Genomic DNA, 22,323 nt, shown 5'->3' on the forward strand with positions numbered 1-22,323 from the left:
GGTGCGGCCGCAGAGCTGACCCGGACTCTCCCCACCACGGAGCCCGCAGTGTAGCACAGGTGACAACTTCCGACTTCCGGAGCAGAGGAGTTGAGCCAGAAACCGGGTTCCAGGAAAGCCCCTCCCATGGGGGTCCGCTGGAGCGCACGATTGGCTCGTGAGGCCTGAGTGACAGCACACTAGCCAATGGAGCCTGAGTGACGCACCGCGGTGAGCTGAAGAAACGGTGTGCAGGGGTTACCAGTCCTGGCTGCCCATGCAGGAGAGGGCATGAACTATGAATCCTGCGTGGCTGCTCTCAGACACAGTGAGATACCCCCTGCCCCATCGCAAAAACACCTAAAAAATGTAAAGGTGTATAAATAATTTTGATTTGTTTTCTTTTTTTGAGATGGGGTCTCTTTTGATACCCCAGGTGACCTTGGTTCACCAATTACACTATGATGCATAATACATGTGGAGTCTTTAATAAATACTCAGGTATATTTAATCCTGCACCTCTGGGCCATCATTCCTAGCAGCACAGTCTTCTACAGAAGAAAGAGTTTCCAAATAATTTGATATTGGTCTGGTTATATATTAAGGAGACTGTTCTTAGCAGGGTTGCTTCCTCATGGAAGTCTAGACTCGTCAATCTTGGGATCACTCTGACTCTCAAAGCCATGGTATTTATGCTACCTGCTAGTGCTAAAGTTAAAAAAAGCTCCTCCCTGGTTTCTATAGTTGGACGGCGAGATTCTTCTGTGTTCTGAAATCCACAGAACGCTTCTGTATAGTTACCTTTCTACTGCTGTGATGAAATACACTATGTCCAATGCGATTTATAAAAGACAGCATTAAATTGGGCTTACAGTTCCAGAGGATTAGAGTCCACCATGGCCCAGTAAACACATGGCAGAAGGAAAAAATGAGAGCTCACACTGAACTTCAAGCAGGAGATAGAGAGCACACTGGGCATGGTCAAAAGGTTTTGAAATCTCAAAACCCGCCTCCACGACACTTTAAAAAGGCCATACCTCTCCTCCTTCCCAAACAGTTCCACTAACTGAGTAAACTAGCATTTGAAACTGGGAAGATATGGATACCATTCTCAATTAACCACAACTAGTTTATTCAATTATTAGTTAATGGCAACTACTCTCCCTTATCCTTAAATGAGATTGTTACATTTTAAACATACAATGACAGAGAATGAACGTTCCTCTTTCAGAAGAAAAAAAAAATAGATTCACAGCACAACAGGGAATGAAATGAACAGACCAAAGCAAGACCAAAGCCCAGATGGGGAAACAGCAAATATTGTAGCCCCTTGTCAAGCATCTTGAGGTCATGATGAGATTGCCTGGATTCTAAAGTGCTTAGGAACACACACTCCTCCAGCTCTGTCAGTTGCAACACACAAAGCCTCTCTTTTAGGCCCGCTCACAAGATTCCTGCAGCTTTCTTATAGGATGCTGATGTGATCCCCAAATTTCTGATGTCCTGTGTGTGGAATTCTATTTCACTTTATTGAAAGTGGGTCAGAGGGGCTGGAGAGGGTACTCAGAGGTTCAGATCACTGGGCGCTCATCTGCAGTCCCAGCTTCCATTCCTAGCACCCAGATGTCTGTGAGGACAATTCCACAGGAACCAAAGATAATAAAATCTCATTAATGTATATATCACATTCAAGTTATGCACACATCTTCTGATGGGCGGTGAGGTGATGTATCTTTTGGATCATTAACACACAGAACTGCACCCTAGTATTAATTTCACGAATGCAGGAGAAAGTAGATATAATAATATAAAAGGATATGTATCATATGGAAAAATGAGTATGGATGACATTTCCAAGGACTCTGGGATACACATTTTTAATACCTCAGATTTAAATACCTACTTCCTGTGGTATTTCTTGTTTTATTTTAGGGAGTAGGGTTTGGGGATTACTTTGCTTCAGGTCTATTTTATTCTTCTAGAAATAATATAATGGTCATTTACAAAAAAACTATAACCATCCAACTGGTTGCAGTTTTTCTTACGAATCTTCATATTTCAATATTGGTTTTGGTATCTATAAACATGCTTTGTGTTGTGTGGTATGTGCCTAATGCCTTTGAAGGAGCATGTAACATAGTACCTATTGTCCCTGACATACTCTGGTTTCCATTGACAAGTGCATTTGCCTCTCAGTGAAGCACAGTGACTTCAAATGTTTTGTTTAATGTGTTATCAACTCAGTTACAATATGATTTAGCATCACATTCACTCTTTGGGCATTCTTTCCAAAATTATCATGCCTATGATGTATCACACAAGTGAGAAATTCCCGATAATTCAAAAATGGAACATAGCTGTTTAACTTTCATCTGTATTAAACATTATCAAAATTAAGAATATCTACCATGAATGCTTATGTTCTAACACTAATACTGAAATACATAAAATAACAGATTACATAGAAAAATATACTATTGTTTGTGAATTCTGAGTCCTTTGAATTTACACTATCTTTACATTAGTACATTTTCCTGTATAACAGTTCCAAGAGAAAGCTCTTAAGTTGAATATAACTAATTTAATCTAATATAATTATACATAGATGATATATAGACATATAGATAGATGATATGTAGTTAGATAGATAGATAGATGAAAGTTACATAGATTGATATCAACAATTAATGAAAACAGAGGCAACAAATCTTAAAAAAGAAAGAATGGCATGTGTTATGGTTTGGAGGTAGGAAAGAAAGAGGGGATTATGTTATTATACAATAATCTCAAACAATAAAAGTAATTACCAAATGACTGAATACATTTAACAGGTGTACTTAATTGCAAATAACATTTTGATCACATATTTTGGTTTCTTATTGTTTGAGTTACTCATCCTATTCACAGTGAAATGATAATGTTCATAACATGAGAGTAGAGAGAATGTACATTCTAAAACTGGAGTAGATATTTTCCATTTGGAAAGAAATAGACAGTTCCTGGAGTTATCTGCTGTTGTTTGCTTCAAAGCAATGAAGATATAATTGATGTCATTGAGGTGAGTCTCTGATGTGGTGAAAGTACTAGGTGTATAAAAATACGTTTTATCCTACTGAAATTGAATAATATCAAGTGAGACATTCATATATATATGTGTGTGCATATATATTATATAATGGTTAAATACACACACACATACACGCAGACACACACACACATATATATGTAAAATACAAGTCTCCATATAGAAAAATATTTTCTCCTTTCTTCTCTTCCCCTCCCATAAATTGCAGCCACTCCCTAGAGACCCGGAGAACATTGACCAATTTGGGTAATTAGCTCTGTTAGTGAGATTTTGTGGGCCATAGAGAGACAATAACCAGCTATGGTAGTCATTCCTCTCAGTAGCTCAATTAGCTGTGAATATCTATGTGTCTTCAACCACAGCCTTCACATTGAGAATCACCTCTTTGTAATCATATTCATCTTTAGGACAGAAACTGAGAATTCACTGGGCACAGAAAATGGAGGGCTCTTCAGATTTTCACTTCATTGTTATGGCTCAGCAAGGAAGGCGCATGACCCAGTAAGTACTGATGGAGACTGTTATATTGATAGAAATATGGCAATTATTTATTTGTCATCACGAACTTCACGGGTAGAAGAATGCCAATGTAAAACAACTTCTGTTAGGTCTTGTATGTTTCTGTTCTTGGTTATGGTGGGGTAAAAGAAATCTTACTCAGAGTTCCCACTGTGCCTACAATAATGTAATTCCTCTGTATGTTTCACCCAAAGCAAAAGAAAGTAAGGTTTTCTGAACCAATTGTTAAGCAGCAGAGGTGGTCCTGCAAGAACAGGGTCAATGTAGCATTTTCTTCTATCGGACCTAAAGTGAAGAGCTAAGCTATATGCTTGTTCTTCACTCTATAGATTTGATTTTCCAGTAGTGACAATTAGACTCATTACTATGAATTTACAGAACACAAAGGATTATAATATTTTAATGTAATAATGTAATTATAGTCCTCATAACTGAGGTTGTTTTATATTGGCATTCTCCTATCTGGAGTAGTTTTTTTTTTTAATAAAATGAATGAAAAAAATGTTTACACTGGGTCGGCCTCTTTTTGAAAACAGGACCATATACAAGAGGATATTTTCAGGTCCATTAGAGACTGAATAAGCTGGGCATTGGTGGCGTATACCTTTAATCCCAGCACTTGGAAGGTCTACAGAGCAAGTGCTAGGATAGGCTCCAAAGCTACACAGAGGAATCCGGCCTAGCCCCCACAGGATCTCTGAGTTGTTTGTCAGCTGATAGCCACAGTTGCATCCTATTTTCTAGTCCTGGCTTACTGTCCCCACATTGCCCCACTGACATCAACATCTAGCAGGAGGAAAACACACTCTCTTCCACCTGGGGTTTTTCTACTGTGTTGTAAGACTATATATAAGACTATTCCCTTCTACAAGAGAGAGACCTCTTAACACTTGCAAAATAGAGAGACCTCTAAGCACCTGGCAAAATAAAGACATTTCTTAGTACAAATAGCTGGACTTCTGATCTTTCTTTTCCTGATACCCTGGACTAGCTTGTGGCGCGGGCACCGCAATTGCAGGTTCCACCGAGATGTAAAAGCGAGGCTGCGAAAGGGCACTGCATAACCTCACAAAAAGAACAATAAGGTTACAATTACACACAATTGTTTTCACCACTGTAAGACCTCCATACAGCTTTCCACATCTTATAGATCATTGTATCAGCATATAACATCTCAAACTGAGACGTAATATCAATTCTGGACTAGACTAATATGTAAGACACTAAACAAGACTCACAGTATACATCTCATATATTCTGATGTCTAGTTAAGATATCTGGAAATCTGCTTAAACGTTTCAACCCATGGAGGATGTTTTAGAAATAGGCATGGCAATTTAGTTTTGAGTGTAATTAGACACACTTGAAATATTTTTGTATTATAAGGAAGAGCCTTTAACATGATTAGAAAAGAGGGAATACCATAATACAAAATAAACTGCTTTAAACATCAGAGAGATGACTCAGCCATTACAGGCTAAACTCACAATAAAAAATATAAACATCAAAATTATCCTTCACAGGTGCATAATCCCTGTGGCTTAACATAGCCATCCTTTTCTTTCTTTCCTTTCTTCTTTTTAGAAATATTTCATGGAACTTTAATAGTCCACGATTGTGTTTATATCCTGGGCATCTAGGATCTAATCACATCCACATTCATCTGTTACTGCAAAAGTAGAATTTTGAATAGCTCAAAAGGAGACAGGTAACAATGCAAGAAATCTGAAACTCATTTCTAAGCTACACTTTCTTTTTATTTTTCCATTGAAAGTTTTGTGCCTGCCTCTAATGTGTTTTGATCAATTTGATTCCCTCTCCCCAGTCTTCAATTCCTTCTCAAACACTCATCTTATTCCCATAACCACTTCATTAATTTTGAAAATCTTCTCAGTCTACTTAGTCCTGCCAGTGAATATGAGTGCAGGATCATCTGCTAGATAATTGACAACCTAAATACTTGCTGGAATAATATGATTACCTAAATATCCATGGATTAATTCAGTTACCAAAAATCATCAAAGAAGCTTCTTTTACAGTTGGTAGTGGTTAATACCGAAAATCACAACTGGTCAAATACAAAACTTTGAGGGTTCTCAGGCCTAAATAAACTACATTTCATTCCAGGTTTTAGCTCAGTTAAACTCTGGTCTCTATAAAGGTAGTACTTTTATAGTGATGGAATTTTTTATTTTTCAAATCTCCTGCAATGATCATTATTTATAAAATTCAATATTTCTCTTATTCACCACAATGCTATTAAAATGGCTTCTATTGTTACTGGTGAAAAAAACCAGAATTTAGACATACTCTAGTCAGTAGGAGATCTCTGGTACAGGACTGAGGCATTAATAATGTGTCTCTAATCCAAAGCAATATTCCTCTATTGGAGTTTATTGGAACTATTACTATTAAAATGCATTTCTTGTTTTGTTAACAAAACCCAACTGTTTAGATATCAGGTATGTTACGTTGTTGCATCTCATGAATGAAAGGACATGGGTAGGTACAATGACTACAATTAATCTAGAAAATAAATGTTGATTGCTACCAGTAACTTTCTGTTGTCACGTACTCTTAAACACAAGGCAACTTCTACTGATAACATGTCTTATTTAGAAATCCTCACTCGTATGTCACAGACAGACAAACCATTTTCAAATAATTTCTTGATAATACAAAACCCACTGCCTCAATGAGGTCCACCATAGGTAATGTCTGTTCCTTAAACTGTTTGACCTAGGCATAAGTATTTGACTGAAGGACTTAAAACATGTTTTAACATAATGACACTTTACAGAAAATGTGTTAAATTCTGGATATATGTACTAGTTGGCCAACATGGACTGTAAATCAAAAGTGTGTCTTGAAAAACCTTACTGGTTAAATGAGGTATAGGGGAAAAAAGCAAGGGCCAATGAGTTGTATCATTTCCTTATAACCAAAAACATAAATTATTTTTTTAAATTTCCCAATCAGCATATAATAGCGTTGTGATACACGCATCATGTTTAATGGGTCTTCTTCCCTCCATCTCCTCTGTCTCCTTTGCAGCTTTCCAGACCATACCCTGTTGCTGTCTACGCCACATGTCCTTTTGCCCACTCACCATCCTTTCGACTCAGATGTTATTTTCCAATTTTGGTTTCCTTTCTAGAATGACAGTTTTTAGCTACAATTATACTTTTTAAAATCTATACACATATACATTGTAGGCTGTAATGCACGTAAGTGGGAGAACATGTGATCTTGTTTTCTTTCTGAGATTGGCTTACCAGACAACATACAGTACCTATGCATTAATTCAATTGGTTTTCTGTTTCATCAAAGGGAAATGACAATACATAAGATCTGTATTTTGAAGGTCTGTACTTTACTATGATCACAGAAATTTTAACACTAAGGGTTTGCAGCTTTCTAATATCTGCCCAGTGTTTTATCTCTAAAGGTGTGTCTAGCGAAACAGCTGGATACAGATGAAAACATAGTCATAGTTTCAGAGACTCAGAAATATTACTGTATATTCTGAACATAGCATGAACCTTTAACATATAAATACTTGAACTGAAATTATCTATATATTCTTCAAAGCCTGATTTGTGTTTACTTCTCAACTATTTTAAAAGGCAACCAAGGATTATAAAAAGTCAGAACATAACGTGTGATTCAGAATTCCATCTCATGAGTCTCTCAGAAGATCCAGACCTGCAGCCCTTCCTCTTTGGACTCTTCCTGTCCATGTACCTGGTCACTGTCCTTGGGAACCTGCTTATCATCCTGGCTGTCACTAATGACTCCCACCTCCACACCCCCATGTACTTCTTCCTCTGCAACCTGTCCTTTGTTGACATCTGTTTTATCTCCACCACAGTCCCAAAGATGACTTTGAACATGCGGACACACAGTGAAGTCATCACTTGTGTAGGCTGCCTGACACAAATGTCTCTTTTTATACTGTTTCTAGTTATGGATGACATGCTTCTGACTGCCATGGCTTATGACCGGTATGTGGCTATCTGTCACCCCCTGCATTATCCAGTCATTATGAAACCTTGCTTCTGTGTTTTCTTAATTTTGGTATCTTACTTTATTAGCTTTGTTGGCTCCCAGATGCATAATTTGATTATCTTACAATGTACCTACTTCAATAGCATAGAAATTTCTAATTTCTTTTGTCATCCTTCTCAGGTTCTTAGTATTTCCTGTTCTGATGCTTTTACTAAAAACATAGTGACATATTTTGTTGGTGCTATATTTGGTTTTCTACCTGTCTCAGGAATCGTTTTTTCCTACTGCAAAATTTTTTCCTCCATTATGAAAATCTCTTCATCAGGTGGACAGTATAAAGTCTTCTCTACTTGTGGGTCTCACCTGACTGTTGTCTGCTTATTTTATGGAACAGGCATTTGGGAGTATCTTGGTTCAGCTGTGGCACACTCTTCCAGCAATGGCATCATGGCCACACTAATGTACACTGTCATCACACCTATGCTGAATCCCTTCATCTATAGCCTGAGGAACAGGGATTTTGTTAGTGCTCTGAAGAGAGTTTACAGGAAGACAGTTTAATCTCAGTCATTTTTCCCTCATTTGGAAAATATGTTAAGATATACTCAAAATTTTAATATTTAAAACTTCACTTATGTTCACCCTTATTTTTTCCCAAATGCAGAAGTCATGAAGTACATATTTACTCAAAATGCTAATAAATGTTGCAAATTGAATGTGGTTTTAAAATATACTTATAGTAACCCTAAAAAGTAAAATATAAATATTCCCCTAATAATCTTTACTCCTTTGAAACTTCCATGGGTTAGTAATTTCCTTTGAAACATATTTAGCTTCTTGTAGTTTTGCATAGTTGAGCTGTTGTAGCCTACCTACTTTAAGTAGAATAATTGGATTTTTGACAACTTCCACACATTCTAAATACCTGTCAATGTTTTTTCTCATTGTTATAAAAATACATCACTTTTTCCTAATGACATTAAATAAGGAATCATATTTTGGTACTTTCTCAGAAATATTCCCACTTTTGAGTTTTTCCTAACAATCTCATCATGTTTTCCAATATTTGTTGCTCATTTGTAAGGGCAATTGACCCAGTTAATTTCTAACCCTATTTGTCTGCTGGTGGGGTCTAATTATAATGTTATGTCATTTCTTCTTTGTATACATCTTTTAACATTGTACAGCACTTAGAAGTTTCAGTATCCTCTGTCTTGACCCTTAGTAGTAGAGGTTGTATTTCAGGCATACCCACAAGAACTCATCTCCCCATGATTATTTGATCTCTGTGTTTTGACAAGTTCTGATTTTCTACAACAGTCCCAATTTTTCAAGTCAGTTATTGGTTAAAATAGTCCAACAGTCTCCGCAAACAATATAGACTATTGCAATTGCCCTTAGTTACTTCCCAGCTTCACGAAACCTAGCAATCAGCACATATCTGTACTTTTTCAGAATGAAATTGAAGTGGCCCATAGTTTAATTCCCGAAAGAATGTCATATGAAATGCACAGTCTTAGTTTATTCATTCCTATTTTTCTTATTCCATTTTTTCAAAATATCCCATTATTGTCTTTCTACATTATGTTAAGTCTCCCTTGTCTCAGTTTTCTAAATTTCCTATATTCCTCCTTCCAACTCAATGTACACATTCTAAGTATTAGTTCCTACCTCATTACTATCATCATGTAATAGATGTCTTAAAGGATGTAGGATTTACTTAGCCTATGCTTTTAGAGAACATACTATATCAAGTAAAGGAATACATGGTAGAGTTGTTCAGTGTGGGGTGGAAGAAACGTGCAGTCACTGTTAATATGATGAATGATTAGGAATCAGAGATTTGGATCAGAAGTCAAACTGACATGCAAACCTCAAAGGTTTGTCTATACTTATCTACATATACTTATCTACATATACTTGCCACATCAGCACTAAATTCCAGCTAGGTACAAATATTTCCAGCACATGAGACTATATGTGAATCTTCTGACCCAAACCCTAAGAGATGCAGAACAATGTAAATGTCATCAATGTCAAGAAAGTGGTTGCTTAATGAGAAGTGCACAATGTTCTTACCGATATTTTGCCATAATAAAACTATCAAAATTAAATGAATCTGTAGAAACCCCTTTTTAAAAACCTATTTTGTTTTAGCTTGTAAAGCAGTTGGTTTCTGTCAGTCTCTTTTTTTACTCATCCTTGGTTTCGGTATGTACACCCACGGCCCCCTCTCTTCTCCCGTCTCCCTGCTCCCACCCTGCCTTGCAACTGCAGCTCCTGTCATCCCACCCCTCTTCTTTTACAGCGCATGTGCTGTCAGCTGTAAGTGAACTTAGACACATCTGAAAAGAGGAAATCATAATTGAGAAAATTCCCTAAAATTTGGCCTATAGGTAGATTTCTTGATTAATGATTGATGTCACAGGGACCAGATCACCTGGCGTGGTGCCATTTTTGAGCAGAAGGTCTTGAATTGTACATGAAACAGGCTTAGCAAACCACGAAGGACAAACCAGCAAGTGACTTCATGACTTCTGCGTTGGTTCTTACATACACATCTACGGTATGAGATCTTGCCTTTTCTTTCTTTTCATACTGGACTGTAACTGTAAACTAGATTAAACTCTCAAGCTACAAAGTGTTTTTTAGGCGTTGTGTTTCATCACAGCAATAACATGTAATTAATGCATATATGTTCTAGTATCCCTGCAGGACAGTATAATGACAAGTTCCTGGGAGTAGCATTGTAACCCCTTTAGAGGTCAAATGATCCTTTCACAGGGTCACTAAGATCATCAGAAAACACATTTCAGAAAAAAAGAAAACACATTTCAGATGGTGTCAGGAAATAAGACACCACTCCTCTCTGTCTCCAGACATTTCTGCCTGCATGCAGATATGCCCACATATGAGTACCTAGAATGGTGACATCATTGCATCAACTAAATCATGTATACCCTGAAAACATACAGGTTTGTGTGACAGGGTTTTACCATAATGTGCTTATGTAGACCAGTCATTCGTGTGTAAAGAGCAACTACTGTGTTGAAAGCAGAAGCATTGAGAGAAAAACAACACTTCATGAATTATAACTACTGGTTAAATGTAAAATCATGTGCTGTAAAATCAGAAACTACGGCAAAAAAAATCAGTACCTTGGGAACTTAATCTGGATGCTGATATGTCTTTTTTGGATTTAGCTAGGTGGATGTGACTAGTAAGACGAATGTTAAAAATAACATTAGAGAGAATGGTAAATAATAGGGAACTTAAATGAAAGACTGATGTATACCATGTTTCATCTTTGATAGCATTAAAGCTATTGTCATATATTATTTTCACTACAATACAATACCATGACAATGGCTCATACGGAGGATAAAATTAAGAAAAGAAAATATAGTGAAGATTTTTTACAGTGTGGATTTGCCTCAGTAGTTACAGCAGGAAGTGAGAAACTGCAATATTTTATTTATTATGAAGTTCTATCAGCTGAATCTATGATGCTGAGCAAACTAAAACACCATTGTGACAGCAAGCATCTGAGCTTTGCTGGCAAGGATATTAACTATCTTAAATGCAAAGTTGATGAACCCAAGAAAGCCAGAATTAATAGTGGTGGCTAATGCCATAGACAGAATGTAGACAGATGGCACTTAGAATCAGCACAGTTATGATTCCTCAAACAATTGCTGTGAATGCTCTTGTTGCCAATGGCCAAAGACATTGTGTGAGTTATGATCGGAGATGAATTTGAAACACAATTGGGTGCAATTTCTTTAACAAAACAGTGTGCAGAAGAATAAATGACAAGTTGTTGATATTCTTGATCAGGTAATAAAAGAAAATAAATCTATCCCACTTCCAATGTTTACTATCCAGCAGGATAAATCTACAGAAGTTGCAAACGTTCATAGTTACTGGTTTACACGAAGTATATTAATGACGACAGCTTTAAGATGAGTTTCCTTCCTGCAAACTTCTTGAAACAACAACTGTGGCACATAATGTATTTAACACAGTTTGCTTGTTTTGAAAGAGCATAAGATCTCTTGGGGGGAAAGGTTTGTTATGTTGTATAGATGATGCTCCAGCTATGCTAGAATGTCAATTTGGACTTCAATGTTTGGGATCAAAAGGCAACAGAAATCACTGTATGAGTCATTTGCAAATATTAGCAATGAAGATGCTGCCACAAGAGTTACAAGAAGTAATAAAACACTTTTCAGGTTTAAGATTCATAGAAAAAATATCTAGTGTCACCCAATGATATTTAAATTAGTTGTGCACTAACATGATTTTCTATATGTATACATAATTTGTGACAGTTTATTGATATGGAAGTTTTATCTGTCATATAATACAGATTTTACTTTAAATCATTAAACATGTATTTTTTATTAAAAAAACAAATGCAACTTACTTATATTATAAAAAGATACAAAATGTACATTTACTTAAGTAAAACTAATTGATTGCAGGCAATGAAAAAACAGCAATTACTTGGTTACCATTGGAGAGTCCTTTCTGACAACCCTGCAGATGCCTTCAAGTTATTAAATTATCTGGTATCTATGTTGAAATTAAATTTGACTCATCAATATTCTATAAATAAGTTACAACTTGATGAGGGTGTTCAAGTGTTTTTCTCTCTATAAAATCTTATTGTGCAAGCTATATTGTAAGCCTCACAAATACTTAATACACTGGCAATTTTGCCATTAATTACAAAATATGAACATAATTTATTGCAAATATAAGAACAATGTTTTCTTGATTGACTTCAGAATATTGCACAACAAATCTATTGATTGGCTTTCTCAAGATTTTCTAAGTGAAATCTATTTTTATATTACTGATTTTTTATTAGCCCTATTATTCATGGAAAAAAACTAACATGCATGATGCAAACCCTGTATAAAATGGAGCCTTTCTGTTACAAATCCACAAGAAATGAATGAAGACTTTAATACATTTATTGTGAATTGAGCCAAAGAAGGTACTAATTTGAGGTTAAAATAATCTTTAATAAACACTCTTCAAAATCTGAAGTATTGGCAATATAATCATGTTTATATAGAATAAAATCATGTCATAGAGAAGCCAGCATCTTGTTTCACAAAAATACACACAGTAGTAGCAGACCAATTTGGCTGCCTGTGGACCTTCTCCATACTCTCTGTTCCCTCAAATCCGATTCTTAGGGTCACCCACAGTGCTGTTACAGAACACCATCTGCAGTCACCCCTCCCCGTACCCATTCTTCCTGTGGATTCCACAGACCATAAGCCCTTGGCTTTTCCTAACTTGCTCTTTGGTGTATCCCAACTCCCAAATTGGGCAGACATTCCCTGCACCATTGCAGGGCATACTTACCAAAGGACCAGATAGGCTGCCTGAAGACCTTATCCATTATCTTTTCCCCCAGATCCAGTCCTCATGGTCACCCCTAGAACTACAACAGACCATCTCCCAGTGGCTTCCCTTCCCCAAGCCTCCAACACCAGCAAGCATTAGCCATGAACATACCAGGAGAGCAGGCCAGGAAAATAGATAGCATATAACCAACACAATCTCTGGAAATCCAGACAGGACACATAAACCAAGGAACAAGCTACTCATGCAATTAGGAAAATCACAGAAACCATCACAGAGAACTATAATCACCACAAATCGAGATGCCTAGACACAAGAGTAAGAACACAATCAGCAACAGCCAGGGCAACATGTCTCCAGTAGTCCAGCTATTCTATCACAGTCATCCCTGAACATTCTAACATAGCTGAAGCACAAGAAAAGACTATATGAAGATAAATGATGTTCTTAAAAAGGAACAAAAAATCTCTTAAGGAAAACATAAACAATTGAAATTGATAAATCCCTCCAAGAAAGCCAGGAAAACACACACACACACACACACACACACACACACACACACACACACACACACACCCCAAAAACCAAAACAAAAAAACCAACAAAATTTACTAATAATTTAAATAATATAATTAAAAGAATCAATGTATATAAAACTAAATAATCAAGTTAAAATTGATATAGATGTTAACAGAAAATTCTCAATAGAAGAATAATAAGAGGCTGAGAATCACTTTAAAATGTTCAGCACCCTTAGTCAAGTGGAGGAAGGGAAACACTCCTGCATTGCTGGTGGGAGTGCAAACAGACAGTATGCACAGACAGTATGACTGTCTCTCAATCAACCTCAAGATGCAGATGTATGACTGAGAGCTTGTTTGGAGGTTCTTGCATGGGAGCACAGCTACTCGCATACCCTTGACCGAAGACCGGTCCTCCTCTATGAGGGGAAGGTCATCCTCTTTGACCGAGCATGCAGCTTCGGGAGGGACACACATGGAGCTGTGAGGGAGGAAGGGGATACCCGCCTACCCAGCCAGATCATCCAAATCAACCCTGGTGATCAATGGGGTGACAGAAGTCAGTCAGATTGCCCTCACATCTGCAGATGTATGACTGAAAGATGATCTATTCTACCTCAAGGACACTTCTTCAACTATGTTTACTGTGGCCTTATTCATAATACTCAGAAAGTGGAAAGAATACAAATGTTCCTCAATGGAAGAATGAATAAACAAAATGTGGTGCATTTACACAATGGACTATTTACTCAGCTGCTAAAAATATTGGCATCATGAAATTTGCAGGCAAATGGATAGAACTAGAACAAAATCATTCTAGGTGAGGTTACCCAGATGCAGAAAGGCAAATATGGTTTGTATTCATGTATAAATGGCTATTAACTATTAGGTAATTAATTACCCAAGCTACGATCCATATACCCAAGAGGAGGTGTCTGTGGGGATGCAGGGATCTCCATGGGGGTGGTAACAGAGTAGATTTCTGGTTCAATGGGAGGGGAGATGGGTGAGAATGGGAAATGGAGATATCTGATGGGGAGGGTCTAGGTCCTGCTCCAAATGATGTGACAGACTTTGAAGATCCCCCATGGAAGGCCTCACCCTCCCTGGGAAGCAGAAAGGGGCTGGGATAGGGAGCCAGTGGGGGGCAGGGGAGGAGAGGAGAGAGAGGGAACTGGAATTGATATGTAAAACAAGCTTTTTCTAATTTAAATTAAAAAAGAAAAAAACCCAAAAAAACCCACTTCCATTATACTTACATGATATTTTTACATACATAGTCTAGACGTGTTTTAAAACATTTTGGAAAGTATTCACACCTTATATGCAAATACAAAATTTTATGTGATAATTTTACACCCAAACATTTTGAAGATTTATTTAAAAAAAGTAGTTCTATGTATTTTGTGTATGTGCCTGTAATTTTAGTATTGGTGGAAATCAGAAGAGGGTGTCAGATCCTGAGTTAAAAGCAGTTGTGAGTCAATCTATGTTGATGCTAGGCATCAAAGGTTGTTCTCTGCAAGGGCAGTACAAGAACTGTGGAACAATATTTCCAGCTCTTAACCAAAGCATTCTGAATACTGAAGAACTTTAAAATTCCCATGGATGAGGAAGGACAGATATGTTCTTAATATACAGAAAGTTTTCCTTCATTATACTCCATAACACTACTTTATGTCAAATCTGTTCACATCACAGACATAAAGAATAAGTCAGCTGTACCTATTATTTTCTCTTTCTAGTATTCAAAAATATATAAATTATATATGTGTGTCATGTTAATATATGAATTAATATGTATTTGTATGTTGTATATTCATATCATTTATATATATATTAAAACTATATATGTATGTAATTTGCCTTTATGTGTGCTTGTGTGTTTGCAGACCACATATTAATGTTGCAAGTATCTGGTGCAACCTAATACATAGATTTATCACATAGTAGCTTCTATTATGATTCTTCTAATAAGCACATTTGAGGATGATGATATAGAAATACACATTATTTTTAATTTATTGTTTTAAGTTCATTTATATAATTTTATGAATATGAATGTTTCACCTACAAGGTGACATAGAAGTTTGAAAATGGTTTCAAGTCCCTTTGGACTGGAGTTACAGATGGTTGTAATTTGCCATGTGGATGTGGGAACTGAACCTGGGTCTTGTAAGAACACAAATAACAAGTGCTCTTAACTTCTGAACATATTCACAACCCCATAGTGTTATTAATTAAATGCATATGGTTTCAATATACTATATTGAATCTACTTTTTAGAAACGTAAGGATACATGTGTATTTCAATTTGCCATTACAAAAATATAAATGCAATCATTTGTCCTACATACTATTTTTGTGTCAAACTTTTTAGTGTTTTAAAAAGTTCAGAGTGAAATTTTTGGATCATATGGTTAATGTATGTTTTATTTGAAGAGAATTCCATACACACATTTCAAATTTTGTTATTTATAAGGAATAAATGAAGGTTAAAGATTTTCTACTTCTTTAACAAAACTTCTAGGAAGTCTTGTAATTAGAGACTACAGATGAGTATTGGGTGAAAAGAGCAGAAGATTAACAGGAAAGAAAATTTGGGTATCTTTTTTTTTTTTTTTTGGTTTTTTACGAGACAGGGTTTCTCTGTATTGTTTTGGAGGCTGTCGGTTCAGCCCAGCCTCGAACCCACAGAGATCCGCCTGCCTCTGCCTCTCGAGTTCTGGGATTAAAGGCGTGCGCCACCACCGCCCGACCAAATCTGGGTATCTTAAGGTAAACGTTGAGAGGTGGGAAATGAAGCAGCTATAATTACTCTGGGTGTAGTTGCCTGAAGCAAGATGAAAGTAGAGAATAGACCACTGAAGTTCTTATTGGATTCTTTAAGGATTGCATAAGCTATTGAATACAAATGCTGTATGTGTGAAGTCAGCTATATGATAACAACATTTTAAAATAATATTTATTTTTCATAATTTCATGCAGATACACAGTGTGTTTTGTTCATTTACATTCTTCCAGACCACTGCAATATGTCCTTTTTACATCTTCGCATTCTCCTTTTATTTAAAGACCTTTGAAACTGGGGAGTCACGTGCGTCTGGAAATGGAGCATCCAGTGAAACTGTCAGCAAGCACATCCTAGAAGAAAATGGCTGCCTTTATTCCAACAGCCATCAAGCATCAATAGTTCCTCTTCTCTGGGAGGGGCCTAGTGTCTCCCTTCTTGTTTATCTTAGAATGCTGACTGGCTTAATTTTTTGTAGGTCTTATGCAGGTAGCCACAGCTTCTTTGAGTTAATAAATATAACAACTATGTCGTGTCCAGAAGATAGCTTTTCACAGATATCCATCCCATCCTGGCAATTCAATTTTGTCAACCTATATTCTTCAATGTTAGTACGAATATCAAAGTTGATGTCCCATTTGGGGCTGAATAAAAGTCATTATTCTCAACACTTCAAGCAATACGGCTCTAATTGAGCACATAAAAACTTCCCTGACCACGGATGAGAGAAGGACTAGTCTAGGTATATAAACATAAATATTTTGAATGAGGTTTGATGGAATGATCATTTAGCAAGACAAACAGTAGTTGCTTCCCTCATGGTCTGTGACTTCTCCAGCTATAGGCTTTTTGCTACATCTACAGTACTTAATTTCTCCATGTCTGCAACTTAGGGAAATGCAAATCTCTTTGACATCCCAGGGGACTCTGGAGTGTTGGGCACACTCCATGATTCAGACATAGATGTATAGGACAAAATAAGCTCACTTGAGAATCACATACGTAGAAAATCACAAATTTGATCGTGTTTGCTTACATGGATGTGGCAATGATAGAAAGGGAATAAAATAAATAAGGAAAGACCAAATGCCAGATAATCTTGAAATATGAAGTAAGGAACGAATAGAAAAATACAATGCTGCATCATTGTAATGTTAGTTTTTCAAATATTCTGGAATGTTATTCACTGAAATACAGTAGGAAAAACAGTAAAAATTAATTACTTCTCTAGAAGGAAAATGAAGCTCCTGTTTGAAGACTTTAGAGATAGAAAAGACAGATATTAACAGGCTGAATCCTATCATTAATCCTGTTTTAATTTATGTCCCATTTTGATATTGATTAATTCTTCTAGCATTCAATGAAATAATTATGTTCTTTGGCACTTACAGTTACAGAGCACAACATAGAGCACGATTTCAATTAAATTCCCATTTATGTAACCGTTTTGTTTGTGATTGCCTTTTAAAAGCATCCTCAATTTTAAACTCATCCATGGTAGGTTTTCAGGTAATGCATACAATCACTCTTCATGCCTTTGTTGTCTATATTCCAATATGTGCCTGTAATGTAATTAAATGTACTTCTGACATAAGTAAATTCACTGTAATGTTTATTCAAGAACAGACTCATCTATAGTTCCATTCTTCTATTTGGATGTTGCTCCAAAGTTTGAAAATACATCTCTGTACCTGATACTGTCATCTCAAAACCTGTCAGTGTCTCCCCACCCTAAGGCACATCAAATCTTTCTGCCTCCACTAAAATATTCTCCACTGACATCTTTTTTATGAGCTTAATCATACATAAAAATACTAAGGGCATTTCTGTTTTTAAATCTTCTTGCTTATTCAATACACAGATCACTAGTCATTGCATTCTTTAACTCTATATGAGGCATTTCATATGCATTTATTTTTATATAAACAGTGTTATTATAGAATTAGGTCTGGTCTCAGGAACAACAGCATGTTTTTGAAATAAAATTGTATTTATAAGAGTCACTCATTAGTAGAGTACTCTTAGCCCAGACAGACTTGGTGAAGAAAGTAAATGAATATTTGTTTAAACTCAAGGGAAATAATCTTGTTAGGTTGGATGGTGGAATATGGCAATTAAAGTAAAGTAATGAGAGCATACTTACTTGCTTTTCACTACAGTTAACCATTAACCCCAGGGGCTTGAATTCAGCAGAACTTATTTTTCTATATGAAGTGAATTTAAGTGTTTAAGGACTAGAGTGATGACATAATAGTTTATTCAGTGAAGTGCTCTGAACATTCCCTCCCAAATATCTTTTAAAATTTAAACAAGCTCTTAGTATTCCCAATGCAACCTGGTGGTGGTATGTTCCCATATTTTCTACAGGAAAAGTTACTATGAAACAAAAAGTCAACATAAACAATGTTTTCATATTGCCAGAGGCCTATAAATGCAATAATCAATCCGAGGAAGATGAAACATGAGCGGTATAACAGATATGTTTTTCAGATTCAAGCTCTAGGAACAGGAAAGAACAGTGCTTCTGAAAGTGCTACATCCAGTTAAGCAGGATCAGAAACCAGCAGGGGGTTCATCAAGTCTTATCCTGTGCCTCAATCACAGATCTAAGCCAGAAACTGCAAGACTCTGGCTCTGGCACATTTGTCTAAGGTTTGCCAAGAAATCTGACTTTAGACAGATGAAAGAACACTTGCCCTCACCGCTGTTAAAGAGGACACTGGACACACAGAGGGCTGCATATTCCCTGACTTCAGAGCTCTTCAACTCTTAGAGGCACAACTTAGAGTTTGTGCCTCTAAGAAATAATGATGTATGCACTGCAAAATGTTTGCTGTTTCTGGCTTCTTTCCTTTTTTTCTCCTAGTTCCTGCACCTACTTAAAGGGTTCTTGCCAAAGTGTTTCATCCTCATTAATTCTCATATCTTAATGGTTGCTTGTTTAATTGAATGTCGTCTCCTATTTAAAAATCTAAACAATTTGTAATTTTAAACACTTATCTACAATTTTCTGGCTTAAACTCTACACATTGGCTTTTCCACCAATATTTGAATCTGCCTTTAAAACACATAGTAGATTTTATTTCTTCTGGACTGGACTGAGTTGAACACATCAATTGATTCATTGATGTAAACAGATATGGATAATTGTACCCTGTTAAGCTCTCGGAAAAAAACCGTTTCTGATAATGAAGTGCATTTTACTGCATATTTGGTCCAACAGGAACTAATTGAGTCCTCTGATTGACCGAGCATTAGTTAGGACAATTCTCCTGCATCTCGTTGTTGTTTGATTGGGTGATAACTCCAGAGACATCAGCATTAATTTTCTTTCCATCAAATTCCTGACAATTTGACTTCATAGAATGCTCATTTAAAATTTTTTTCAGATCTTTACACTTTAAATAAGACATCTCCATGTTTTTCCTTGACTAGTGCTACATGAACTTACATGATATGTCTAGTATTTGTTGTGTGAATGAGTCATTAAGTATAGGCAAACAATATTTTAAATAAAAATAAATTAATAACAACACACAACTATCCTTATGGTTTATGTTCTGAAATTATTCAAGCTAAATAAAAATAGGATATGTAGTAATTCTTTTGGTTTTTCGAGACAGGGTGTAGTACATATTTTTATTATTCCTTTGAAAGTATCACTAATACACATAATGTTATGATAATAACCATTCCCCAACACTCCCAAGTCATAATAGGGATGTGCACTAGTCTGCCAAGTCAGTGTTTTCCTTGTTTGCTTGTTTTGTTGCTCTTGTTGTTGTTATGGATGTTTGTTTGAAGACAGGATTTTATTATGTATCCCTAGCTTCCTTGGAAATAGTTACGTAGAGCAGACTAGCCTTGCACTCACAAGAAGCAGCCAGCCCCCCTCTTCTACAAGTACATGTAATTACATCTGGCTATGTTCTAATTTTTTCTAATCTTCCAAGTGCTGTCTTTATATACATTGGTGCTAGGGTCATCCACTGAAGCATAGGCAATTTATGGTGGAATACATGCTTGAGGAAAATGGATTTCCTGTAAGACAGCAAAAAAGCTGTCAGTCAAGTTATAGGCCTTAATGAGGGCCCATTACTATTATTTTGCTAAATGGAAACAGTTTTAAACACCCTTTAAACATTTATGTTTACAGCCAGGCGTTGGTGGTGCACGCCTTTAATCCCAGCACTCGGGAGGCAGAGGCAGGCAGATCTCTGTGAGTTTGAGGCCATCCTGGTCTACAGAGCAAGTTCCAGGACAGCCTCCGAAACAATACAGAGAAACCCTGTCTCGAAAAGCCAAAACCAAACCAAACCAAACCAAACCATTTATGTTTACACCCATAGATTACTGAACCTCCAAACTCAACAGTAAATCCCCCCTTCCCTCCCCACCCCGTGGAGAGTAGTAAATACAGAGAATCCCAAGTGGTAAAAATGCAGAGAATAAGTAACCATAGAATGCTAGATTCTAGGTGAGGTATAAATATCACAATTAATTTTATTCTGATAATGTTTGTCAGATCATAGATTGTGACGCTTTGGAATTTGAAACCAAACTATGTAAAGACAGTTCTATTTTTAGTTGCATTTTCTGATAAGGTATTGATAAAGCACTTTAAAATACTAATTTAATGATCTCCTTAAACCTTGTAAGTTGGAGTTTTTACAAAGCAATTACTGATTATATTCCTTTTATGCATTTCTATGTTCAAGGTTTTATGCATTTTAGAGAAGTTAATGCATGTACCCAAAATGTATCTTGATCATATCCATCCCTCTAGCCCTCTATGTCATCTTAGACCCTCTATTCTCAAGACCAGTACATTCCTGACCAAACTATATGTCATCGTTTTACAACCCACTGAGAATAGTCACTGCTGTCTATATGTTCGATGATGTGGGGCCATCTCTTGAGCACATGGGTACCATACTTAATGCATGTGATGGGACCACTGCTTGATCAAACCTTATTAGTCTGGAAGGAATCCACAGCTTTTCATCTTCCGTGTAAACAAAAGCAGAACCTTTTTTTCCAAAATAACATGTTCTTAGACTTAAATTTTGAAGTCAAGGCGGTTTCAAAATATAGAGGTTGGATTAATCTGGCAGCATTTACAATCGAATGTCTTTTAGAATCTGTTGCTCCTTCCTCAGCAATCAAACGATTCGAAGATGGCACAGTAACATACACTATTGTGGCAAAGGTAATTCACTGGGCAAGAAAGTTCCTTGTCTCAACTGCTTACAGTATGTGGTTCAAGTTGGACAAACTAAACATCAAAAAGAGTGACTGCAAACCGTGCCAAGACAAGGTGGTCCAGTACTTCAGAATATACTGGTTCATAGAAATGTTTGTCAGATATGCGAGGCCTCTATGCTTAGCTAGTGGCAAGATCCATTCTCTGTCATCCAGACAGGCTCTATTTGTAAAAGCAAGATATCATCACACAGGTGTTTTACTTTCTTTTTTATTTTATTGTTTTAATTTTAAATAGCTTGCTTCACATGTCAATCCCAGTTCCCGTGTTTCACTTTCTTGGTTAAGGTTACTCAAAGGTATTTTACATTTTGTGTGGCTATTGTGAAGGTTGTTGTTTGCTTGATTTGTTTCTCAGTCCATTTGTCAGTCATATATACAAGGGTTACTTATTTTTTTTCTTTTGTAGCAACCCGCTTACCTGAAGGTGTTTATCATTTTCATGGTAGAATTTTTTTGGTCACTAATGTATACTATTATATAATCTTTAAATAGTGATACTTTGAAGCCTTCCTTTTCAATTTATATTCCCCTAATATTCTTCTTCTGTCTTATTGCTATAGCTATAGCTCCAAGTAGTATATAGGGTATACTACTTGAGTTTTTCCTGACATTAGTGTAATTGCTTTGAGTTTCCGTCCATTTAATTTGATGTTGGATATAGGCTTGCTGTAAATTGCTTTTACTATGTTCAAGTATTTTCCTTGTATCCCTCATCTTTCCAAGACTTTTATTATGTTGGATTTATTTTGTTCAAGGCTTTTTTGAGCATGTAACAA

At 36.3% G+C, this 22,323-nt stretch overlaps 1 protein-coding gene across 1 annotated transcript; it reads left to right on the top strand.

Annotated features, from left to right (window-relative positions):
* The first annotated feature begins 7,249 nt into the window (after positions 1–7,249).
* Positions 7,250–8,152, top strand: LOC121136583 (olfactory receptor 7E24-like). The gene has a single exon (XM_040737178.1). The coding sequence runs from the start codon at positions 7,265–7,267 to the stop codon at positions 8,150–8,152; it is 888 nt and encodes a 295-aa protein (XP_040593112.1). The 5' UTR covers positions 7,250–7,264.
* Positions 8,153–22,323: the final 14,171 nt, after the last annotated feature.

This window comes from Mesocricetus auratus, unplaced genomic scaffold (assembly GCF_017639785.1).
Source record: "Mesocricetus auratus isolate SY011 unplaced genomic scaffold, BCM_Maur_2.0 Super-Scaffold_100676, whole genome shotgun sequence".
Lineage (NCBI taxonomy): Eukaryota > Metazoa > Chordata > Mammalia > Rodentia > Cricetidae > Mesocricetus > Mesocricetus auratus.